Consider the following 26,400-nt stretch of genomic DNA (forward strand, 5'->3'; position numbering starts at 1 on the left):
ACCGAAACTAAGAGTTCCGTCCAGCTGCCTGAATGGGAGAGAGAGGAAGCAGGGCTCCTCCAGGGACCTCCTAGCCCTGAAGTCTTTCCCTGCCGGCTGGCCATTATCAGAAAGACTCTTTGACTATTGGGGGTCTGGGTTGGCTCTTTCCCATGTGGGCCATTCCTTCTGCCGTGGGACATGAGGTGAGTTTTACGTGTGTTTCTTTCATCACACTTAACTCTGGACATTACCATGTTTACATTGTTTACATTTTTATGTGTTTTGATGTTTCCTTTGCCTTTAGAAGTATATTTTATACCTACTCACCACTTACTGAGTCTTGATGTATTAACCCAAGTGGTGCATAGGTATGGCAGAGGATTCTGTCGACAAAGGTGTGTAAAATTCCTATTCTTGAAAGTCACGAAATAGTCGTCATCTTGCCCCCACCCCCCACCCCATATGCCTAGCTTACCTGGCCTGCAGCACAGGAAGTTGCATGGATCATCTTCCTTCCGGATGCAATTGCGCAGCCTCCGGACCAAGCGCTGGAACCTCCCCTTGGGCTGATGTACAAAAAGCCCGATGCACAACATGGATGGCGCTGCCCTCCTCCTGCTCATGTTTAAACACCCCTTCAAGCCCTGAGGGGGCAGGAGAGAAAGGCCGAGCTGGTCAGAAGCAAACATTGTAAATCTATGGTCCTACTTTTTAAATGCAAAGAGCATTAGATGATAAATCACATTGCAAAACCAAGAAATGGAAATGGATAGCTTCATGCATCGCAAGCGTCCACTAGCAGTGGTGGTTTCCGTTTTGGAGGAGGGACCATTCTTGTCCCTTTTCCCTTCAACTATACAAGGTTTTGTCAAGCCCACCCCAAACTCCTTCCATCCAATAGGGGGGATGTTTGAGGGCAGTGAAGTCCCTTTCAGATCACTTCAGATATGAATCTCTCTTCACTTCACACCCTTCTCAGCACAAGCATTTTCTCCTCACTTACAGGAACAGTGGGAAGACAAGCTGGCCTTGTTGTGAGCCAGGTGTCCTAGAGAGACTCTGAAAGAAAGGCCCATGGAATCAAAGGGAGGCTGGGGAGGAGAACAGGTCCTCTCAGGAGTGGCTTCCGAGGGCCATGATGCGCTGGGGCACTGCCTGCCAATCCAATTCCCCGAAATTCATCACCCATCCTGAGACCCTCAGAAGAAGATTCAGGAGGGGCCTGGGCCCCTGACCAGCTACATGGCTGGATGGTCCTTTCCACCATTCAAGAGACAAGTCCCTCCATCCGACCAGGGAGGGTGTTGCTTTACTTGGCAAGAAGCAAGACACACACGCTTGTTTGTTGCCATCAGGCTGCAAGAAGCTCAGGGGAAGTGGCAGGTTGGGGCCCCTAGGAGAATATACTACACCCAAAGACGCCCCATGTGGTTTAACGGACAGACTAAGAGCCCTGGAGCTGGAGGAGGGAGACCTGGGCCCATTTGACCCCATGGCTAGGAGCTCTGGAGGGAGGTGGTTCTGGGTGGAAACATCCACTCTGAGGAAAAGACCACCAGCTAGAGAAAGGAGTCTCTGAGCGTAGTGGGAAGGACAGTGTGTGGTGTCCTGGGAGAGTAAATCAGGCCAGGAAGGAACTGGGAGGCTGAGCCAGGAGAAGGAGGAGCTGGAAAGAGACCGGCTGCTGAGCTCTCATCCCAGTCAGGAGGGGAGAGATCCTTCTAGAAAGAGAAGACTCCCAAACCAGAGATCCCTTGGGTCTTTGGCTTGGAGTACCTCGGGAGTAGGGTAACTGGCAGAAAGTGCCACCTTGTTAAGAGCCAAAGTATTACGTGTGAAACAACTGAGAAAACCATGAAGGGAAATAACATTGTCAACTGAGGTATCCTAAGTTTTATCCACTTGTGTCATAAACTTCCTTGTTAAATAAAATCGTTAATGTTTATTTGAACAAATCCTGCCTGAGACTCCCAATTAGTAAGTTTTACCTCACGCGAGTCCCCCACAAGATAATCTGAGGTAGTTGGAGGGCATTTGTGGGAATTGTGTTCTGTGAGGTGGGTGCACTATATTTAAGAGAGAGAACGGGCCCAAGGCTGCCGGGGGGGAAGAGCCCTTGCGTCATCGCATATTAATTGGGGGCAGAGGTGGGATAGGAAGTTAAAACCCACACAGATCCTATTTAGTTTTGAGCGGACTGGCAGACTTAAACATTCCTGAGGAAAACTGGGTGCTGCACTTACGCCCACAGATATGTGGAATTTTGAGTGAAATATACTCAGAGAGGATGAAACCTCTGATTCCCTCACATTTAAAGAGAGAGTGAAAGTGTGCTTTGGACTGACTGCAGAACAAAGCCAAAAAGCCTTTGGTGAAATTAAAAGGAAACCAGGAGAGACTTAGGCCCAACTGGGCAGCCGAATTGACCAAGCTCTGGACAGACGGGAGGAAAGTTAGATGAGCTCAAACAGCTCATCAGTTTAGAGCAATGTTTTCAAGAGGTTCCTGCTCATTTAGGCTGAAAACAGTAACTGAAGTCTCTACCTTGGGAGATGAAATCAAAGGAGACTCAGGGGGAGCAGTAATACTCAGTCCCTTCCAGAAAAAGGAACCCAGGGAGGAAGTGGGGTCTCAAAACGACAAGCCTGAAGGGCGGGCCCAAGGGTGCCGGGGGGAAAAGAGCCGTGATACCAAGTAAAATCCCACACAGAAACGTACCCAGAGACACAGAACAACCAGTGTAATAAAGGAGTGAAGTTCTTTGATTAAAGAGAGAAAAAATTCCTGTCAGAAAATGACCAGCAAGCGCCAAGCCAAAGAGACTTCACACGCACACGCGCCCAGTCCCGGGTTCTGGGTCCTGCTTCTTCCCTGCCTCCTCCTCTCCGCCCGCTTGACGCCCCGGGCTCCTCGGCAGGGAGAGAGAAGGATGAGCGGGGCGCGCCCGGCTCGCCAAGGGTTAAGGGGCGCCGAGCTGGCTTCCTAGAGAGGACAGGAAAGGAAGGCGGGCCGCTCCCCCTCCTCCTCCCCTCTGACGTCCCTTCCGGCCAGAGCGGCCTCGCCTTCGCCTGCCGGGCTCTGGTGGGTCTCCTCTCGGAGGAAGCCTGGGGAACTCCCTGCCCCGGGAGGCGGGAAGGGGAGGGAAGAGAGGCTGGGGGTCCGGGAGGGAGCCAGAGGGACCTCAGGCCCTGGCCAGGGAGGTGGGACTGGAAGACAGCGAGGAGGGAGAAGGACATTAGGAGGGACAATATTCTGAGGGAGAAGGATATTATGAGGGACTTTATTCTGAGGGAGAAGTATATTAAGAGGGACATGAGGGAGAAGGACAGGAATACCTCTGCTTACAAACCGTCCTCCTTGCAAACGCTTTAGCTTCTCTCTCTATTCATAAATCTCTGTATGTAGGGCATTTCCCCTCCCTAATTCTTTATTTGTTTGACTAAACTGTGTGAGGCAGTGGATGACAGGGGTGCCTGGCGTGCTCTGGTCCAGGGGGTCACGAAGAGGCGGACACCACTAAATGACTAAACAACAACAGGGACGGTGGCAATCCAGCCCTGGTTCCTAGGAAGACTCATCCATGCTTCCTCAGGGAATATTCTTCTTCTCTTGGCTGTGTATTGATCTTACAATAGAATAGTGTGTTTGATTCGTAGGATTTGCTGCACCTTGCACTAGAACTTAGCAGAGGACCAAGGGGCTCCTTCCGATCTCTTGGAGACTTCCTGAGACCCCAGATGGATGAGCAAGACTCAGCTGGCCCTGAAGCAGGAAGAGGTCACGCCCTGGAAACTGGGAGTAGTGGGGGATTGCGTGAAAACTCCATGCAGAAGATCCTGGATGAGGAGGACACCCCTTGCTCAGACGTGCAGAGCCAGCAGCTCAGGCAGTTCTGCTACCAGGAGGCCAAAGGACCCCGAGAGGTTTGCAGCCAACTCTACCACCTTTGCCATCAGTGGTTGAAGCCAGAAAGGCACACGAAAGCTCAGATGTTGGACCTGGTGATCTTGGAGCAGTTCCTGGCTGTCCTTCCCCTGGAGGTGGAGAACTGGGTGAGGGAATGCGGAGCGGAGACCAGTTCCCAGGCGGTGGCCCTGGCCGAAGGTTTCCTCCTGAGTCAGGCAGAGGAGAGGAAGCAGGCAGAGCAGCAGGTGAGAGAGACTTTCCTCTGGATATTCCCAAGGGGCTCCAAAGAGGAGGGAGAGTAATGGCCCATTCTTTTTTGGAAAGCATCTAGGAAGAGATCTTCTCCTTCTTCCTCTCCTTCTTCTTCTTCTTCTTATTATTAATAAAACACCCATGTGGCTGGGTGCCTTCCAGCACATATAAAAGCATAAGAAGACATCAGATGTCTTCTAAAAGTTATGCATTTTCTTATCTCCTTCTCACCTGATGGGAGGGTTTTCTTCTCACTGGTTCCCTGTAACTTCACTTAGCACAATGAGGGAATCAGCAGAAGACCCTCGGAACTGGACCTCAGTTCATGGAGACGCTCCTTTGGGTATACTGGGCCTTTCAGGCCAACACTTTGAATTGTGCTGGGAAACGTTTTGGGAGCCAGTGAAGATCCTTGAGGACCAATGTTTCATGGTCCTGGCAGCCAACCCCAGACACCAGTCTAGCAGAAGCAGGAAGCAGCTTTCACCTCTGTCCCCCGAAAGCGCTTGCCTCTGCCGTTCCTTTTCTAACCCTTCTCCCCATTCTCTGTTTTGAATCCTTGTTGCTCTTTCAGAGGAAGGATCTTTGGGCAGAAATGGGTCTTGATTCTTCTGAGGCAGAGAAGACTCCGTTGGACGCCAGAGTGAGGCCTCTGGGTAAGGAGGAAGGAGTGTTTTCTCCCCCGTTTTGTCACATTCTCTTGGTTTTGAAACTAATCTCTGAGTTCTTTGCATCTTTTGGGGGAAGACACCTGGAGCCCAGAGCTCGGGGGCGGGGGGGAGAGATGTATTCTTGCACAACTATTATATGAAATGGGTACAAATGTCCAAATGTACTCAGCAGGGGGAGACATTTGCGATAGTAATTTGATTAGTTTACAATTACAGTCCAATAATAGCCTGGGGTGGGATGGATGTTTATTGGGCCTGGGAATTTGTTTGATTTTATGTTTTTGTAATTTTTATTGTTTTTTGTTTGTATTGTTTTATTTGTTTTTTTTTTTAAGGTGTTATTTTGTTCTTAAGGGTGGGGTCAGGGCTGCTGGGGAGTAAGTCCCAGCCAACAAAATGGCTGGGGCATGTTCCACAGGGGGAGATGCACTGGGACAACTAATTTCGGTGATCACGGGTAGGAGGAGGAGTTACGCTAAGACCAGACCATGTCATTACAGAGGAGGCAGGTTTAGTCGTTGTCTGAGGACTATTCCTGCCTCCGGGTCTGGTCCTGACCGGATGGATACTGGAATCAACAGGGGAAACCCACATGACCTGAAGGTGCTGCTGTGCAATGCCAGGTCAATGATTCATAAGACCACTGCCATCCATGACCTGATTGTGAATGGAGGACTTGACCTGGCATGTGTAACAGAGACTTGGTTGGATGAAGCAGATGGGCCTGTCCTTGCCTCTGCTTGTCCACCAGGTTTCTCTTACGCACAGCAACCCAGGTCATGTGGGCGGGGAGGGGGGGGGTTGCAGTGATTTTTAGGAAGTCATTAGTTTGCACCAGGCGTCCTATTGGGAAGACCCAGTTCTCTGAGTGCATGTTCTGGAAGTTGGGCAATCGGGGCAGTACAGGATTCCTTTTGGTGTACCGACCTCCCCGCTGCACCAAGGATTCCCTGCCCGAGCTGCTTCAGTTTGTGGCGGATGTTCTCCTGGAAACACCTAGCTTGGTTGTCCTAGGGGATTTTAACATCCATGCCGACACGACCTTACAAAGGGCCGCTCGGGACTTCGTGGAAAGCATGGCCTCCATGGGGCTGTCCCTGAATAAGTCTGGCCCAACCTGTAGCCTTATTGGAGTTCACCGATTGGGTCTGCGTTGCTCCGGGAGAGGAGGAAGGAAGTCAAAACGACACCGAGGTTGGTTCAAAGAAAGAGTTTATTCTGCTCTCCGGATAGCAGAAGGCACTTGCGTGGTGAGTCCACAGCAAGTACAAAGAAATGACAGGTTTCATGCAGTTTATATATCCTCCAGGCACCCTCTCACTCCTCCCCTAGGAGCCCAACCACGTCGGCGTACGTACACAGGTTGACATCACATATGTTCCTGCTCTGGTACTCTCAACCATAAAGGGATCTTCCTTCCTGCACTCCTGACCATAAAAGGATATTCCTGTTCCTACTCCTATCTTGGAGCAAGAGGTCACTACTTCCGAGAACATGCTCTGGCGTTAGTCCCAGACTTGGGTCTCTGCATCATTTGTGTTCAGAACATAAGATATGTCTGTGTCTGTTCTACTGGTAGAGTCAAGGCCAGTCTTGCCGTCAAACTGATAAGGGAGATAGCTGTGTTCTTGTTTTGCATTTGCTCAACGGCTGAAGTTTATGCATTTTAGCTAAGGAGAAATGGGGATTTTGGTGCAGTTTAAAAACTGCCTGCACAGTCAGTTTTTGGGTTTTGGAAACCCATTCCTTCAAACCCACTGGACGTGCCTTAGACCTGGTGTTTACCTCTATGGATGTTGGTGATCTGACACTAAGTAAAAGCGAAACGAAAGAAGTGCCATGGTCAGATCACTTCCTGGTGCAACTGGACTTCTCCGTGACCCATCCCCTCTGCAGGGAGGAGGGACCGATTCGGATGGTCCGCCCCCGCCACTTAATGTATCTAAATGGTTTCCAGAGAGTGGTAGGGGATGCTTTATCCCATGTTGATGGCCTTTCAGCCGATTCCCTGGTGGCCCGCTGGAATGTGGAGTTAACCAGGGCTATTGACTGTTTGGCTCCGAAGCGCCCTCTCCGATTGCCTGGAGCCCGGAGAGCCCCGTGGTTTTCCACGGATCTGAGGGCACTGAAACAATCGTTGAGACGGCTAGAGCGCCGGTGGCGGATAACTCATTCCGAATCTGACCGGACACAGGTTAGAGCTCAACGCCGAGCCTACCAATTGGCGATAGCGACGGCGAAGAAGACTTTCTTCACTGCCTCTATTGCATCTGCAGAAAACAGCAGCAGGAGACTTTTTCAGGTGGTTCACAATTTAGCGGAACCACCTGCGACATCTGGGCCCAGTACGGGCCACATGTTCTCCTGCAATGATTTTGCAAAGTTTTTTGCAGATAAAATCGCTCAGATTCGGGAAGAAGTAGACTCCACCGTGGGAGCAGGGCCAGGGCGGGAGAGCGCTAGAGTCCTGTCTAGTCAAGTTGTGTGGGATCAATTCCAATCTGTTACCTCCGAGGATGTGGACAGGCTGCTTGGACGAGTGAAACCAACCACCTGTCTCCTGGATCCTTGCCCATCCTGGCTTATAAAAGCTAGCCGGGAAGGACTGGGCGATGGGCTTCGTGGGGTGGTGAATGTTTCCCTCCATGAGGGAGCCTTCCCAGACCCGCTGAAAGAGGCGGTTATTAAACCGCTTCTTAAAAAACCATCTTTAGATGCGGCCACGATGTCCAATTATCGCCCAGTCTCAAATCTTCCATTCTTGGGCAAGGTGATTGAGCGAGTGGTTGCTGAACAACTCCAGGCACACCTGGAAGAAGCGGACCATTTGGATCCCTTCCAGTCGGGATTCAGGCCTCATCATGGGACTGAAACTGCCTTGGTCGCACTGGCTGATGATCTCCGGCGGGCTAGGGACAAAGGTGAGAGCTGCTTCCTAGTTCTGCTGGATCTCTCAGCGGCGTTTGATACCATCGACCATAACATCCTTCTGGACCGTCTAGAGGGGCTGGGAGCTGGGGGCACTGTCATACAGTGGTTCCGCTCCTTCCTCCTGGGCCGTGTTCAGAAAGTGGTGGTGGGGGATAAGTGTTCAGACCCCTGGGCTCTCACTTGTGGGGTGCCTCAGGGTTCTGTCCTCTCCCCCATGCTTTTCAACATTTACATGCAGCCTCTGGGAGAGATCATCAGGAGGTTTGGGCTGGGTGTTCATCAGTATGCGGATGATACCCAGCTCTACCTCTCTTTTAAATCAGAACCAGTGAAGGCGGTGAAGGTCCTGTGTGAGTGTCTGGAGGCGGTTGGAGGATGGATGGCGGCTAACAGATTGAGATTGAATCCTGACAAACAGAAGTACTTCTTTTTGGGGGACAGGAGGCGGGCCGGTGTGGAGGACTCCCTGGTCCTGAATGGGGCAACTGTGCCCCTGAAGGACCAGGTGCGCAGCCTGGGAGTCATTTTGGACTCACAGCTGTCCATGGAGGCACAGGTCAAATCTGTATCCAGGGCAGCTGTTTACCAGCTCTATCTGGTACGCAGGATGAGACCCTATCTGCCTGCGGACTGTCTCGCCAGAGTAGTACATGCTCTGGTTATCTCCCGCTTGGACTACTGCAATGCGCTCTATGTGGGGCTACCTTTGAAGGTGACCCGGAAACTACAACTAATCCAGAATGTGGCAGCTAGACTGGTGACTGGGAGCGGCCACCGAGACCATATAACACCAGTCTTGAAAGACCTACATTGGCTCCCAGTATGTTTCCGAGCACAATTCAAAGTGTTGGTGCTGACCTTTAAAGCCCTAAACGGCCTCGGTCCAGTATATCTGAAGGAGCGTCTCCTCCCCCATCGTTCTGCCCGGACACTGAGGTCCAGCTCCGAGGGCCTTCTGGCGGTTCCCTCACTGCGAGAGGCCAAGTTACAGGGAACCAGGCAGAGGGCCTTCTCGGTAGTGGCGCCCGCCCTGTGGAACGCCCTCCCATCAGATGTCAAAGCGATAAACATCTACCTGACATTCAGAAGACATCTGAAGGCAGCCCTGTTCAGGGAAGTTTTTAGTATGTGACATTTTAGTGTATCTTTCATCTTTGTTGGAAGCCGCCCAGAGTGGCTGGGGAAACCCAGCCAGATGAGCGGGGTACAAATAATAAATAATAATAATAATAATAATAATAATAATAATAATAATAATAATAATAATAATAATAATTATTATTATTATTATTATTATTATCATCATCATCATCATCATCATCATTATAACAATGCGAAATTACAATACAATTAGCAATACCAATTTTTAAGATACCAAATTATATAATATATTTCCCCCACGCATGCTAAAACTGATGGTTTGATGATTTTCTTGATTTCTGCATTCCAGAATCTTATTAATTTCAATTACACTCCTGTCAAGATAACAATCCTTTATACAACAGCTGCAGTATTAATGACTTCCATTCGTATTGAAACATCAATTAATATTTGTTGTTGTTTAGTCGTTTAGTTGTGTCCGCCTCTTCGTGACCCCCTGGACCAGAGCATGCCAGGCACCCCTTTCTTCCACTGCCTCCTGCAGTTTGGTCAAACTCATGCTGGCACCTTCAAGAACACTGTCCCACCATCTCGTCCTCTGTCATCCCCTTCTCCTTGTGCCCTCCATCTTTTCCAGCATCAGGGTCTTTTCCAGGGAGTCTTCTCTTCTCATGAGGTGGCCAAAGTACTGGAGCCTCAGCTTTAGGATCTGTCCTTCCAGTGAGCATTCAGGGCTGATTTCCTTCAGAATGGAGAGGTTGGATCTTCTTGCAGTCCATGGGACTCTCAAGAGTCTCCTCCAGCACCAGAATTCAAAAGCACCAATTCTTCGGCGATCAGCCTTCTTTATGGTCCAGCTCTCACTTCCATGCATCACTACTGGGAAAACCAGAGCTTTTACTATACGGACCTTTGTTGGCAAGGTGATGTCTCTGCTTTTTAAGATGCTATATAGGTTTGTCATTGCTTTTCTCCCAAGAAGCAGGAGTCTTTTAATTTCGTGACTGCTGTCACCATCTGCAGTGATCATGGAGCCCAAGAAAGTAAAATCTCTCACTAATAATAATAATAATAATAATAAATTTTATTTATATCCCACCCTCCCCAGCCGAATCCGGGCTCAGGGCAGCTAGCAACAATCAAATAATCCAACATTCTAACAACATCTCATTCTAAAAATTAATTAAAATCAAATTGATGGCAACCGTTAAGCAAAATTCTGTGCTGATTGCCAGAGAAGGGAGTCAGGCTGTGCCCTGACCAAAGGCCTGGCGGAACAGCTCTGTCTTGCAGGCCCTGCAGAAAGATGTCAAATCCCGCAGGGCCCTAGTCTCTTGTGACAGAGCGTTCCACCAGGTTGGAGCCGCAGTCGAGAAAGCCCTGGCTCTAGTTGAGACCAGCCTAACCTCTCTGAGGCCTGGGACCTTCAAGATGTTTTTATTTGCAGATCGTAAGTTCCTCTGTGGGGCATACCAGGAGTGGCGGTCCCGTAGGTACGAGGGTCCTACGCAGTATAGGGCTTTAAAGGTTAAAACCAGCACCTTAAACCTGATCCTGTACTCCACCGGGAGCCAGTGCAGCTGGTATAGTACCGGATGAATGTGATCTCTCAGTGAAGACCCCATAAGGAGTCTCGCTGCGGCATTCTGCACCCGCTGGAGTTTCTGGGTCAGTCTCAAGGGCAGCCCCACGTAGAGCGAGTTACAATAATCCAGTCTGGAGGTGACCGTCGCGTGGATCACAGTGGCTAGGTCAGGGTGAGAGAGATAAGGAGCCAACTGCTTAGCTTGTCGGAGATGAAAAAATGCCGCCTTTGTTATAGCTGTAATCTGCTCCTCCATAGAGAGGGAGGTATCGAAGATTACACCCAAACTCTTAACGGACAGCACTGGCACTAATTGCGCCCTGCAAGTGATGGGAGTTGCCCCCTCAATCCCATATCGTCCCGTCCCAGCCAGAGGACCTCTGTCTTCGAAGGATTTAACTTCAACCGGCTCCCATGTAACCATCCAGCCACAGCTTCCAAACATCTGATCAGTGTGTCGCGATGACAGTTCCCCCCCAAGTGCCACCCTCTGTCCCCGACCAGAGAGAAACTAGCGCAGCCATTGAAGGACTGTGCCCTGGATCCCCACGTCGGCAAGGCGGTGGTCCAGAAGTTCGTGATCGACCATGTCGAAGGCTGCTGACAGGTCTAGAAGAATCAGCAGCCCCGACCCGCCTCGATCCAGCTTCCCGCGGAGATCATCTGTCAGGGCGACCAGAGCCGTCTCGGTCCCATGACCAGCACGGAAGCCGACTGGAATGGATCCAGAGCCGATGTTTCATCCAGAAACCTGCCAAGCTGTTCAGCAACCGCTCTCTCAATCACCTTACCCAGGAATGGAAGATTTGAAACCGGGCGGTAATTGGATAGATCTAAGGGATCTAATGATGTTTTCTTTAAGAGCGGGCGCACCACTGCCTCCTTCCAGGTGCCAAGGCACAAATTGATGATATCCCCCCAGGGGGGCCCGCACTTCGTCTGGACACGCTCTAATCAGCCAAAACGGGCACGGGTCGAGAGGACAGGTGGTGGGCTTTCCAGCTCGGAGGAGTCTGTCCACGTTGGCTGGGGATATCCGGTCAAAGTGGTCCAATACTGGACCCGAGGACAGTCGAGGGGCCTCCAGTTCCTTTATTGTATCCAAATTGGCAGGGAGGTCATGGCAGAGCAACAAGACCTTCTCCACAAAAAAGCTCGCAAATGCCTCACAGTTGTGTGTCAAATTGTTATTTAAATTTGGCTGTCCTTCAAGGGACGTTAAAGACCTAATTATACTAAATAATTGCGCCGGGCGAGAGCTAGCAGATGCAATGGAGGCCGAGAAGTAGGACTTCTTAGCGGCCTTCACTGCCATCTCGTAGGTTTTCATAAAAACCCTATAAGATGTTCTTGAGGCTCCGTCACGGGCACCCCGCCATATTCGCTCTAGCTGCCTGAGGTCCCGCTTGATTTTCCGGAGCTCCTCGGTAAACCAGGGAGCCTGGTTTCTGCGGGGTCGCAGAGGGCGCTTAGGTGCGATCTCATCGATGGCTGCCAGGAACTGGATATTCCAGCCCTCAACAAGCTCAGTCAATGAGTCGCCGGGGGGGCAAGGTCCCGCAAGGCTTGGCAGAATCTTTCAGGGTCCATCAGCCTCTGCGGTTGAGCCCAAATCGGCTCGCCATCTAAGCAGGGTGGGGGTGGAAAGTCAATCCTGGCTTTCAGAGCATAGTGATCAGACCATGGCACCTTCATCGAAGGAGACATGATCACATCTATACCGACGCCAAAATCAAATCCAGAGTGTGGCCTGCTTGATGTGTGGGGCCCGAAACAAACTGGGAGAGCCCTAGTGTCGCCATGGAAGACACCGGGTCCAGAGCCTGTGAGGAGGGAGTGGCATCAGCATGGATGTTGAAGTCCCCCAATACCAATAGGTTAGGGAACTCCAAGGCCCAGCCGGCCACCGCCTCCAGCAGGCCTGACAGAGTGGTTGCTGGTGCGCTAGGTGGCCGGTACACCAGCCAGACAGCCAAGCTCACCTCAGAGCCCCACACTAGGCCTTACTCTTCCCATGTGTGGCAATCTTTCTGTTCGTGATGTTTTTTCCTGTCCTTGTAAAATATTTTATCTTTTCCTGGTTGTTGCTGTTCTCCATTATTCCTTGGGCGGAGCTAATATCCCATTGTGGTTTCAGAAATTCTCCATCGCTCTGTCCTGTGCTTCGTTGTTTGGCAACTTTAACAGCAGCTGCAAAAATCACACTATCCCAATAAATAATCAGTTTTTCCCATTTTTCTTCTCCGCCTGGGAAAGAGAGGGATCGATCAAACTGCAAATGACTCAGTAGTGAACCTTATCAGCTCCTACACAACTTTCAGATTCCTTACATCCCTCTGTCTGGCCTTAGATAAATGCGCATTTATCCAATTAATTTAAATTCCAAGTCCTTTTAGCATTAATCAGTTCAGTCTGTATATAATAAAGGATGGGGAAGAGTCAGCTCTAATTTTCCATCGTAAACATTTTGCAAAATAGAGCTTCCCTCCCTTTTTCCTTTTTTCCCCCACGCACAGTTCCATTTGATGTTATATTTCATATCTGCAATCCAGTTTCATCCCTGCTCACCTGTACATAGATATTTTGAACTATTATTCAATGGCGGGCTGCCAAATCATTAATGCAAAGAAGAAAACTTTATATAAAGAAGCCATAGGCTCCTCTCCCCCCACTCACTGTCTGTTGCAGCAAATGAAGTTTATTCTCAAATTCAAACCTTAAAGACCTTGCAGCTGGTTTAATTCCACAGTTTATTATCTTTTTCGGCAACGCCTGTACATTAGTCCACATTGAGCTCTAATTGACAGGGGAACCTCTGCTTCTTAATGGCGGAGAAGGAGGGTTTTCGGCAGGCGAAGGGCTTTTGCACTCAGCGCCTCCCTACCTCTCGCAATCCATGCCGGAGCCGGAGCCTGGTACCGAGACAAACTGGGAGTGAAGCCCGTTCCCCCCTGTCCCTGGGGGCAACTTGCAAGGAGAATTACCCTCAGTCATCCTTGTTTTTCCTTTGCCAACGATCTCCCGCTGCCTCCATTAAAGCAGAGCGGAACCGGAAGCTAGCAGGGGAGACTTGGACGAAGCTCCATCTGCACTTAGAGATGCACTGTTTCACCTCTGAGAGAAGCAGGCGCTCACGGTTTCCACTTACCTTTGTCTCTCCCAGGTGACGGAATGATGCCACCAAGACCTGCTCCTTCATCTTTTCATGGTGGTGGAGGGAAGGCAGCAGCTGTGGACCCAGATCAGGTAGGGGGAAGGAGCCTTGTGGGGAAGGACTGCTTGGATGCAGACTGGCTGGACGCAGAGGAATGGTGGGAGGAGCCAGAGAAGAGGGAGCCGACTGGGAGGAGGAGGTGTCTGAAGCTGGAGAGGGAAGAGGGCTCAGGGAGCAGAGGGAGTCTGTGGCAGAGAGCAGCCCAGACTTCGAGGCAGAAGCTGCAGCAGGAGAGAGGAGGGATGAGGAAGTCAGAGAGGGGTCTGGCCGCTGTAGAAAACAACAGAGCCAAGTGAATGTTCTCTAAGAGGACAGCCTTTTTCCTGTTCTGTTAGGGTCCAGTGTGCTTTGAAGATGTGGCTGTCCATTTCACAGATGAGGAGTGGGCGTTGCTGGATCCTGACCAGAGAGCTCTCCATAAGGAAGTCATGGAGGAGAATCGTGGGATCTTGGACTCTCTCGGTAAGGCTCCCTATTGGATCATCCTATCTGTTTTGTAATTCAAGACATCTCTCTATGTGAAAAGCCCCCAAGAGCCACACACAAGCTTCGCGCGGCTCTTGCGGGCTTTTCCCCAGGAGGCCAGTCAGTCCCTTCTCCCTCCTGGGGAAAGCCTTGCGCGCCTCTCCAGCTGCGGGAGGCTATGCGAAGCTAAAGAAGCCAACTTTTTAAAAATCTATCTCTACCTCTTTTTCTTTTTCCGTCTTTTCTCCACCCCCTTCTTTTCCTCTGGATCAGTGTTTTTATCTAACGTTTTAGTTTGGAGGGGGGGATATTATAAAAAAGGAAACTTTGCAGCTTTTATTTTAGTATACAATAAAAACAGATTAAACAAAACACAAAAGAAGGAAATAGCATAGAAGAGGAAGAGAAAAGGGAAAGAGGGGGGATACAAAGCCATTTACCAGAGGTAGATCTTAACCCTTGCCTCACCTGGGAGCTTCTCTGGGCAGGTATTCCCTCGGCTTAAGTGGGGTGGGGGAAGATTGGCAGGTAGGGGGGTACTTACCTAGACACTGAAGCCACATGTCTCTCCGATGAAAATTGGGAGTGGGCATTGTGTGAAGTGGCTGTGGATCTCCTGCCGCAGAATTGTAGGACTGTATAGAGTTGGGAGGGCCACACGAGGGTCATCTAGTCCAGCCCCCTCACAATGTAGGAATCACAGCTAAAGAACGCCAGGCAGATGGTCCCCCAACAGCTGCTTAAAAGCCTCCAGTGGTGGAGACCCCCAACACCTTCCGAGGTCATAGAATTGTGGGGTTGGAAGGGAACCCCAGGAGCCATCTAGTCCAGCCCCGGTGGACAGCGGGCACGATCCATCCCATTGCACAAGGCTAAATATGCTGCGCAAGGCTAAAGAGGAGGCCAAGGCAGCGAGCGGGATGGATCGCGCTTTCTGCCTTGTCTTCTTCTTTAGCCGCGCTGGAGAGGTTTAGCTCCTGGCTGAAGAGGTTGCACGGCTATGGATCCCGCTCACTGTCTTTGTTTCTTTGCTCTTTGGGACCGGGGGGGTGGGACCCGGGCTTCCCCCGCAGCCCCGAGCAGCTCTGGGAGAAGCGGACAGGCTGTGCGCATCCTGTCTGTGGCTCTTTGGGGCTGGGGGGGAATAATATTTCCCCCCTTGATTTCCCCCTCTAAAAACAAGGTACGTCCTGTGGTCCGGTGCGTCCAATAGAGCGCAAAATATGGTAATAATAAAAGCACATTTTATTTATGAAGATAGTACACATCCATATTTAAATTTGAACAAAATGACGTTACCAGGTTAAGCTGTACTTTTAAAAACTAGAGAGAGAAAACATATAGTATTCAGCTTGATTTGTATACGAAACTATACATTTTTACAGAACAAAAGGAACATTGTAACATCTAACTCCCTTCGGTTCTTCCCCTGTCCCAAGTATTAATTAGCATTGTTCCATAATTTGGGACTGCACTTCTTCCCGAGACTCTAATCCGTTTGCCTCTTAGTTTCAGGTGGTGATGAATTGGAAATGAAGAACAAGGGAGACGACAACGAAATCCATACTGTAGAGGATCTATATCAGGATTCAGACTGTGGAGAGAGCTTCAGTCAGAGCTCCCATGCCACTTCCCATCAAAGAAATCCCTTTGAGAAGAAACACTATCAGTGCTTGGAATGTGGAAAGAACTTCAATCAGAGGGCCAAGCTCACTTCCCATCAAAGAATTCATACAGGGGAGAAACCCTATCACTGCTTGGAGTGTGGAAAGAGCTTCACTGCTAGCTCCTCTCTCACCTCCCATCAAAGAATTCATACAGGGGAGAAACCCTATCACTGTTTGGAGTGTGGAAAGAGCTTCACTGCTGGCTCCTCTCTCACCTCCCATCAAAGACTTCATACAGGGGAGAAACCCTATCAGTGCGTGGAATGTGGAAAGAGCTTCACTCGGAGTGCCAATCTCACTTCCCATCAAAGGATTCATACAGGGGAGAAACCCTATCAGTGTGTGGAATGTGGAAAGAACTTCAGTCACAACCACGATCTTACTTCCCATCGTAGAATTCATACAGGAGAGAAACCCTTTCAGTGCGTAGAATGTGGAAAGAGCTTCAGGACGAGCTTTGAACTCACTTCCCATCAAAGGATTCATACAGGGGAGAAACCCTATCAGTGCGTGGAATGTGGAAAGAGCTTCAGTCACAGGTACAATCTCACTTCCCATTGTAGAATTCATACAGGGGAGAAACCATATCAATGCTTGGAGTGTGGAAAGAGCTTCAGTCACAGCTACAATCTCACTTGCCATCGTAGAATTCATACAAGGGAAAAACCATATCTCTGCTTGGAGTGTGGAAAAAGCTTCAGGATGCGCTCCGAACTCACTTCCCATCAAAGCATTCATACAGGGGAGAAACCCTTTCAGTGCGTGGAATGTGGAAAGAGCTTCACTCGGAGTGCCTATCTCACTTCCCATCAAAGGATTCATACAGGGGAGAAACCCTATCAGTGCCTGGAATGTGGAAAGAGCTTCAGTCAAAAGAGCAGTTTCACTTACCATCGTATAATTCATACAAAGGAGAAACCCTATCAGTGCCTGGAATGTGGAAAGAGCTTCAGTCAGATCTCCCAACTCCTTTCCCATCAAAGGATTCATACAGGGGAGAAACCTTATCAGTGCCTGGAATGTGGAAAGAGCTTCAGTCAAAAGAGCAGTTTCACTTACCATCGTAGAATTCATACAAAGGAGAAACCCTATCAGTGCCTGGAATGTGGAAAGAGCTTCACCTGGAAAATAAGCTTCACTTCCCATCAAAGAATTCATACAGGGGGAAACCCCTATCAGTGTCTGGAATGTGGAAAGAGCTTCACCAGGAAAGAAAGTCTCACTGCCCATCAAAGGATTCATACAGGGGAGAAACCCTATCAGTGCCTGGAATGTGGAAAGAGCTTCAGTCAAAAGAGCAGTTTCACTTACCATCGTAGAATTCATACAAAGGAGAAACCCTATCAGTGCCTGGAATGTGGAAAGAGCTTCAGTCAGATCTCCCAACTCCTTTCCCATCAAAGGATTCATACAGGGGAGAAACCTTATCAGTGCCTGGAATGTGGAAAGAGCTTCAGTCAAAAGAGCAGTTTCACTTACCATCGTAGAATTCATACAAAGGAGAAACCCTATCAGTGCCTGGAATGTGGAAAGAGCTTCACCTGGAAAATAAGCTTCACTTCCCATCAAAGAATTCATACAGGGGAAAACCCCTATCAGTGTCTGGAATGTGGAAAGAGCTTCACCAGGAAAGAAAGTCTCACAGCCCATCACAAAATCCATACAGGGGAGAAACCATATCAGTGTGTGGAATGTGGAAAGAGCTTCAGTCAAAGCAACAATCTCATTTCCCATCAGAGAATTCACACAGGGTAGAAACTATTTCAGTGCCAAGAGTGTGATCGGAGGGATTTATGAAAGTTTGGTCTCATTTTTAAAGTTCTTAACACAATTGGAGCTCTTAAAAGGACTTAGAGCTCCCTGAAAAAGGGAGGAATGCAGGAAACAGGATTTCTTGGGAAAGAGTTATTCTGTGACCTTGACAAACTGATAAGGTGCTGTTGGAAAATAGGCTGCTTTGAGAACAAAGGAGAGGGAGATTTTGAATATGGCAGTTCAAAAACAGTTAACACCAGGCCTGTGTTAGCCCGAATTGATAAAAATCATTAAATGGTGACTAATTTGACCACTAAAGTAGAGACACTGACAAAGAAAACAGAAGCACTAGATATCTCCATGAAAGGAAGGGAGGAGAAGTCTGAAAAGCTGGAAAAGAAGACAAAAAATGGAAATCAGAACAGGAGACGCTTAGGATTGATGTGGACGGTTTGGGTAGAAGATAAGAGGCAACTGCGGGCGCTTTGGCAGTTCTTGAGATGAGACAGAAGCCCAGCCTCTGAGACGGAGAGGAGGGAGGAGAGCAGGATTTTAGCAAAGGTTTGAGCGGAGTGGCTGGGAGTGGAAGAGGAATTCATGGAGGAGGCGCCACCCTCCTAACAGCCGGGGGTGGTGGTTTTTGGGTAGAAAACCAATGTGAATAAATCCCCCTTTTAGGGTCCAGCAATTCTGTTTCCAGTTTTGATTTTTCCACCTGAAAGCCTAGTTTTTTATCCAAATTATATGCCTCCATTATTTGATAATAGAGGAGCCAGTCTCGCACTCTGTTTTTTAGTTTTTCAAAACTCTGCAGTTTTAATCTGTCTCCCTCTTGTTCCAGAATTTCCCAATACTTCGGCCATTTGGCCTCCATATTGAGTTTTTTCTGAGCCTTTGCTTCCATTGATGACAGCCATCTCGGGGTTTTATTTTCTAACAAGTTTTTATACTTACTTTACTTTATCAAACCTTTATTAGGCATTATGGAAATAAAACCTTAAAAGAGAAAATAACATATAAAAGCCTTGAAATATATATAAAAAGGCAGCAGTTTGCTAAATGCATATATATATATACATATAGAGTCAGTGGTTTTCCTTGTTATCCTGCTCCTTGGAGGACTGCTACCAAAAACTCGGCTACCCCCGCCGTTACCCTTTGGTCAACGTCGGATAGGTAGAAACCCACACATTCACCTTGCTGCGGTTCCAGACCACCCAAAAGAGGGGACAGCACGCGTTGACGGAGCGTACTGTACAATGGGCAATAAAGGAGAATATGCTCTACAGTGTCCGGGACATTCATAGAGCATCTGCAGAGTCTCTTGTTTCTAGGAATGTTTTGATATCTTCCCCTGACAAATGCTGAGGGAAAAACATTCAAACGGGCCAGCATAAAAGCCCTACGTTGGGCTGGGATTATTAGTTTAGTGACGTAATTGGCTCTGCTATCTAAGATATTTAATTCATAGAATATGGGGGAGCAAATTTTGTTTACAGCTGCCATAATATTTTGTCTCTCGACATCCTTTAGTCTAGTTAGGATATTATGGGAGATATATTGCTCACTAGAATTGTACAGGGGCTCCAGCTCGATGCCTAAAGATTCAATCTTTTTTTCGAGGTGCTGATACCATCTTGATTTATAGGAGTCTTTGAGCAAATCAGCGAGCAGACTTGATGGAGGGCAGCGAAAGTGGCAGCGTAACCAATACTTTATTGAGGTGGACCATGCCCAATATTCCATTGTGTGTATGCCTATTTCTGCACACATTGTTTCATATTTGATCACAGCTGGGAGTCCAAGAATACGTCTCAGAAAGCTAGAGTGAATCTTTTTTAAATCATTGTTATATGCTTGGACCCATAGCGGGATTCCATAGAATATCTGGGATTGCACTTTTGTTTGAAATATCTGATTTGCCGCAGGAATAAATTGATTACCTTTCTGATAATGAAAACGGGCAACTGCTGATGAGATGCACTTTGCCTGTTTTATGGCATTTGTGCGATGGGTTGCCCACCCTAAATTGCTCTGGAATAAGATTCCCAGATACCTATAGATTTTCACTTGTTGGATTTCTTGCCCTCTTATTTTCCATTTCTCTAATTTCCAACCATTCGAGAAGACCAAAATTTTTGTCTTCTCATAGTTTATAGAGAGTTTGTTACATTCGCAATAGAGGATCAGTGAAGATATAAGATATCTTATATCTTCCAAGTTTTTATATCTTATCCAGACATTAAATAGTGCTTTCCTGACAATATGGTTTTTAAACGCTTTGTGTCCTTTAACCTTATCATACCACAGATATGCATGCCAACCAAATACATTGTTAAAACCTTCCAAATCCAACACATCAGTGTTTTCAAGAAGCATCCATTCTCTCAGCCAACAAAAAGCGGCTGATTCATAATAAAGTTTGAGGTCTGGCAGGGCAAATCCACCTCTTTCTTTAGCATCAGTTAATATCTTAAATTTTATACGAGGCTTCTTGCCCTGCCAGACAAATCTAGAGATATCTCTCTGCCACTTCTTGAAGCGGTCCATTTTGTCCAAAATTTGCAATGTTTGAAACAAAAACAGCATTCTTAGCAATACATTCATTTTTATCACAGCAATTCAGCCTAACAACGATAACTTCAAATTTGACCATATTTCTAAATCCTTTTTCACTTCAGTCCAACATTTTTCATAGTTATCCTTAAATAAATTCATGTTCTTAGCAGTCATGTTAACCCCTAAATATTTCACTTTCTTAACCAATGTTAATCCTGTCTCCTTCTGAAATTTATCTCTCTCAATCTCAGTTAGATTTTTCTCTAAAACCTTAGTTATTGTCTTGTTCAACTTAAAACCTGCTACCTGACCAAATTCTTGAATCAGTTCTAATACTCTTTTAGTACTAGATTCTGGCTCGTGTAGAGTCAATACCAAATCGTCAGCAAATGCTTTCAGTTTGTACTGTTTGGCTCCTACTTGTATACCTTTTACCAATTGGTCCCTTCTAATCATATTTAACAAAACCTCCAGGACCGATATAAAAAGCAAAGGAGAGATTGGGCAACCTTGTCGTGTTCCTTTCTCACTCTTAAATTCTTCTGTCACTACGTTATTAACAATTAATTTAGCCTTCTGTTCTGAATAAATTGCACCTATACCATTTCCAAAACCTTGACCAACCCCCATCCCCAGTAAATTCTTCTTCATGAAACTCCAAGAAATGTTGTCAAAGGCTTTCTCCGCGTCCACAAATATCAAAACTGCTTTAGTATTGATCTTCACTTGTAGTTTTTCTAAGATATTAATTATATTCCTCATATTGTCAGACAAGTCTCTGCCCGGGAGAAAACCCGCTTGATCTTTGTGAATTTCTTCTGCTAACACCTTTTTTAATCTTCTAGCCAAAATATCTGCAAAAATCTTATAATCCACATTAAGCAGTGCTATGGGGCGGTAGTTCTTAAGCTGTGTCTTTTCAGTCTCTGTTTTCGGTATAAGTGTGATGTACGCTTCCTTCCATGACTGGTGCCTTTTCCCCTTCCAATATTTCATTGCAGACTTCCTTTAAGGGTTGTATTAACCATTCTTTCAGAGATCTGTAGTATCTTGAAGTCAGTCCATCCGGTCCTGGAGATTTACCCAATTGCATGTTCTGAATGGCCCCTTCTACTTCCTGTTCCGTTATTTTGTAATTCAGCATTAACTTATTTTCCTGGGAAATTTTTTGTAGTCCATTCATTTTCAAAAATTTAGCAATGTCCATTTCTTTCTGCATCTCCTGTGTATATAGTTTTTTGAAATACCTCTGGAAGCACCTTCTAATTTCCAATGGATTCTGTATATTCTTTCCTTCCACTTCTAAATTCATAATAGTATTAAGTTTTTGTCTTTTTATCATTTGCCAAGCCAACAGTTTCCCACACTTATTTGCCGATTCAAATGTCTTTTGTCTCATCTGTTTAATCTTCCATTTCCTGATTCATCATTTTCATATATTGTACTTGATATAACTTTATCTCTTTCAAAATCTCCTGCGACTTTGGTTTCACCCTCAATTTCTTCTCTCCTTCCTTTATTTTTTCCAGGATTTTGTCTTTTTTCTCATTTTGAATTCTCTTCTTAATTGCATTCTGTTGTATCAAAAATCCTCTCATGACCGCTTTGCTTGCATCCCATATTACTCGTTTTTTCCACAGTAATGTTCATATTTATCTCAAAATAGCCTCTCAAAGTTTTTTGGGCCTTCTTAGTGAATTCTTCATTCCTAAACAAAGTATCATTCATCCTCATCTAAAGGAACCAATTGGCGTCAATTTCATTTCCATCTTCACGGCATTATGGTCGGAGCAGGTCTTGGGGCAGATTTCCACTTTACTAGTCTTCGGAGCCAGTCCTCTGGTTACCCAAATTTGGTCAATTATTGTCCATGTCATTTTAGCCTCAGAGAAGAAGGTTCCCTCTCTTCCCAGGGGGTTCTTTGTTCTCCAGATATCGACTAAATCCATATTTTCAGTCATATCAAAGAAAGTTTTTGGTAATCTTCCATCCTTGGTGACTACCTGTCTCTGTGCCTTATCCATATTTGTAGACACTACCCCATTCATATCTCCCATCAAAATCATATTGTAATCCATATAGTCCATCAGAGTCTCATGTAACTTCTTTAAAAAGTCCGATTTTCCTTCATTTGGTGCATAAATACCTACTATCAAGAAATTTTCTCCTTGTGTTTGAATTTCAATTGCAACGTATCTTCCTTGATCATCTTTAAATATAAATTTTGGTGATAGGTTCTCCTTTGCATAGAGGACCACTCCTCTTTTTTAAACTTTATCCGATGAGATATATTATTGGCCTAATCTTTTATTATACAATATCTTCCTGTGTAGCCTTGTCACATGTGTTTCTTGTAAACAAATCAAGTCCAAATGCTCTTTTTTCAGTAAATGAAATACTCTCCGCCTTTTTTCCGGGGAGTTCAGTCCATTCACATTCCAACTCAAGACCTGCAGCGCCATCATGTGGTTACTTTGATGCCCCCCCAAGTGCACCCAATGCTTGCTCCTCTTCTGTTGGTAATGATGATGGCAGTTCACTGGGGGGTCCAATCCAAAGGATAATGTTGATATATCCAATGTTCCCCTGTTTGGTGATCTTCTCTCCAATACTCTTTGCTCTGGTCCTCTATCTGATGATCTTCTGTCCAATGCTGTTGGCTCTTTTCTGATTCCCTTCTGCAGATCTTCTTCGTATTTAATCAGAAACTTTATTTTATCTTCTGCTGATCTTTTTTTTATTTTCCTTCCTTTAAAGCTGAAGGATAGGCCTTGAGGAAATTCCCACCTGAAGATGATTTTGTTCCTTCTCAGCAGGGCAACCAAATCTCCAAAATTGGATCTAGGGTCCAAAAGATGTTTTGGGATATCTTTAAATATTTCCACTCTTGACTGTTGTATTACCAAAGTCTTCTCGTAGTGCCAGCCCAAAATTCTATCTCTCTCTTCTTTAGATCGGAGGGTAATCAAGCAGTCTCTTATTCTGTTCTTCTTCTTCTTCCCTCCTCTTCCAAGTCTAAAGGCCCTCACAATTCTGAATTCCTCTTTTTCCAAGTCCAAATCCCAGCAGTCTGCAAATTCCTGCATAAGGAATTCTAACAAAGAGTCCTTTTCCAGTTCAGGTACAGCTCTAATTCTCAAATTTATCTGTTTTTCCTTGAGCTCAATCATAGAAAGCGCCAACTTGTGGTCCTCAAGTTGCTTCTGTAGGTCTGGAACTCTCTCTGTTTCCAATTGAGTTACCTTTGCCTCCACGGCAACAACTTTTCCCTTAGCTTCCTCTGCGATCTGTCGAGTCGAATTAGACTCCTGTATCAGTTTCTCAATAGCTTCTGTATTTGTATTAACTTTTTGTCCCAAACTATTTATACTTTGTGAGTTCTGGTCTAATTTTTTATTCATTTGTTCCAATGATTCATTTATCTTACTTAATGCAAGAGCTAAGGTCTCTTCTGATATCATTCCTTTTGATTTAGAGTGCGTTGATACAGCCGCAGATGGGGCAGGAGGACCAGATGTAGAGGCTCTTCGCTGCCAAGACTTCCCAGACCTTGTTGTTTTGTCTTGGATTGGCGGGTCTATTTTTTCTTTTCCATCTGCCATAACGCTTAAACACTTCAAGGTCAATTCCACAGTCCCAGAGTCTTATCTTAGAATTGGAAAATTCCAACCCTTGTAGCAATTTCAGAAACCTCCTCTAGAGGGAAGTAGTTACTAATTATGGTATGTTAGCCCAAAATGTCACTTTTTAAAACACAGTTGCACCATTAGATTTAGTATCAAGTCTCAGTTACTATTACTCAGTTACTCTTACTCCTTTTGCTCCTTTTTGAGGTCAGAAGAGGATGGTTAAAACAATGTATCACTCTTGTTTCACTGGCTGTCAGCAAACGGTCTATTCACAGTCAATGCACGCTCCAAAATACAACAATCTTAATGGCAGCCCGTTTCCAGGTTCTGAGCGGTGAAAATTTAGCTTCTTTCCCTCTAAGCCATCTCTACCCCCCACCCTGTTTTGAAATAAAGCCTATTTAAGAATTGGGGACACGGAGGAAGGAGAAGGTTATGTACTAAGCTTGGATCCTAGAATAATAGGTAAGTAGGATCCTAGAATGCAACAACTGATTGGCCTGCAGGAAAAGACCAATCAGGCTCCAGGAGGGAAGCAGAATCAGCCAGTCAGACGGGACTAATTGTGTAAATAATGTATATAAAAGCCTGAGGTTTGGGGGCAATTAAATCACTGTTTTACAAGCTGCAATAAAGACCATGAAATTACTACAGGACTCCTGAGTAGATTTCAGAGAATCTAATGCATCTTTGGTTGGGAGTGTCCACCAAGGAGATTGGAGATGGTTGCCAGTCAAAGGGTAGTTTAAGACGGGGGGGGGGGGAGCTCTTTGTGAAAGGGGGGGCAGTTTTGGGAGACATTCCAGCCGTGGCATTGGCAACCAGATGAGGAATCCTGGAAGAGGACACTCCAGGCTCATCTAGTCCAACCCCTGCGATTCAGGAACCCCGGTTCTTAGTCCCGCCAGCTCCCTTGAACTGGGCAACTCAGATGCCTGGAGCAGCGCCCGTTGGAGAGCAGCCTTGGGTCGCCTCTGGAGCTGGCCGGACCTTTTGGACGGCTGTTTCCATCCCCCCTGCCTTCTGCTGGCAGGCCCGGTTGGGAGTTGTAGTCCAAAGCCCATTGAGGGGAGGTGGTTTTCAAGTTGGAACTATGTTTTGACCCTTTGCCGAAAGGAGATGCCACCAAGTGTGTGTGTGTCAGGAGGGTGTCTTTTCATTGTCAGGATACAAGGTGCTCTCTTGACCTGGGAGCCCAAGCTTGCCAGGCCCCCAAGGTCCCCCGATGGAGCAGCTCTGCACCTGCGCCACGCCCGGGGCTCCTCCGCAGGCAGAGAGGGACCAGCAGGCAGAGTGGCACCAAGCTGGCTTCCTAGAGAGGAATAAAGGGAGGAGGCTCCCCAGAGCACAAGCTCCGCCCCCATCCGGGCTTTTGTCTCTCTGCTCCACAAGTGCTGCCTGGGGGCGCCTTCTGGGTGAGTCGCCTTGGGGAGATGGGGGGTCCCAGGGCTGCAGGGGAGGGTCCCCCCAAGAAGATCCCTCTGGGGCCCTGGCTCCTGAGCGAGAAGGGAGAGCTCCGCTTTGCAAGGGCTCAGAAGAACAGCCATGAGGGCCAGGGAGTCATGATGAGGGACCCCCAAAGTCATCTAGCCCATCCCCAGCCAGGCAGGAATCTTCTGCCCAGCCTGGGGCTTGAACCCAGGGGTCTGAGATCCAAAGAGACTCAGGCTCTACCCACTGAGCTCTCCTGCCTTGCCAGAGGGTGAGGGGGCTTTCGTTTCCTCTGCAGGAGCTGCCTCAGTTTCCCTTCTGGCATCTGGTGGGTTTCCTCTCTTTTCTGCCCTAGGGTGCAGTGGGGAGAAGTGGGGCGAGGTGTCCCAGGGCTGCAGGGGACGGATCCATGGGGATTCTGCTCAGCTCCTGCAAGGGGATTCTCAAGCCAGGGCTAAGAGGTTCTGCCCCCCTTCCTCTCTGCAAAGCCAGGGAGGCTGCAAGTAGCAGGAGGTCTGCAACTCTTGTCTTGCTCCTTTGGGGAGGGGTCACTGAGTCAGGAAGAAAAGGGCCTGCAAAGGAATCCTGATGGGACTGAAGAATCAGCCCAGGTGGCAGCCAGATGGAAACATCTGGAGGCAGAAATAAAAACTTGGCCTCTGCTAAACAAAGTCCTTCCATCTCCCAGTGCGCAGTTAGACCCATGGAACTCCCTGCCACAGGAGGAAGAGATGGCTTGAGAAGAGGATGAGGCCCATTCAGGGAGGAGCAGAGGGCTAGCGATGGCTCCAGGCCCCCCAGTGGGAGGCAGCCATGATTCTGAAGGGGGAGAGAGTTGCCCTCACAACAAAGTCTGTCTTCAGAATATGGGAATATGGTGCTTGAACTCCGAGTCTGGGCTGTGATTCAGACTCATCCATGCTGGCCCAGGGAACATTTCTCTTCTCCTGACTGTCTATCAATCTTGTAGTAGAAGAATGCATTTGCTTTACAGGATTCTCTGGCACCTCTCAGTAGGACAGGCAGAACTTGGCAGAAGACCTAGGGACTCCTTCCGATCTCCTGAGAACAGAGATGGATGAGCAAGACTCAGCTGGCCCTGAAGCAGGAAGAGGCCTGGCAACCCAACATGGGAGGAGTGGGGGATTCTGGGAAAACTGTTTGGTCACATTATGTGGATTTTGAAACTAATCTATGAATTTGTTTAATCTTTGGGGGGGGGGGAGTCACGGGGGCCAAGAGCCCAGAGAAA

The 26,400-nt window shown here is 47.4% G+C and overlaps 2 protein-coding genes across 2 annotated transcripts in view; both read left to right on the forward strand.

Annotated features, from left to right (window-relative positions):
• The first annotated feature begins 3,030 nt into the window (after positions 1-3,030).
• LOC310851428 (uncharacterized protein) lies at positions 3,031-17,640 on the forward strand. Its single transcript, XM_083753835.1, has 6 exons — positions 3,031-3,063; positions 3,639-4,133; positions 4,715-4,796; positions 13,592-13,674; positions 13,978-14,104; positions 15,617-17,640. Exons 2-6 carry the CDS (start codon positions 3,720-3,722, stop codon positions 17,527-17,529), a joined length of 2,619 nt encoding a protein of 872 aa, XP_083609961.1. The 5' UTR covers positions 3,031-3,063; positions 3,639-3,719; the 3' UTR covers positions 17,530-17,640.
• A 4,085-nt stretch (positions 17,641-21,725) lies between these two features.
• The window catches only part of LOC310851439 (uncharacterized protein), a 77,552-nt gene continuing 72,877 nt past the window's right edge, over positions 21,726-26,400 (forward strand). Inside the window, exon 1 of the mRNA XM_083753861.1 lies at positions 21,726-24,891. The gene's annotated coding sequence lies outside the window, so the exon portion shown is untranslated. The remainder of the gene's footprint in view (positions 24,892-26,400) is intronic.

This window comes from Podarcis gaigeae (assembly GCF_964106915.1).
Source record: "Podarcis gaigeae genome assembly, chromosome: 8".
Lineage (NCBI taxonomy): Eukaryota > Metazoa > Chordata > Lepidosauria > Squamata > Lacertidae > Podarcis > Podarcis gaigeae.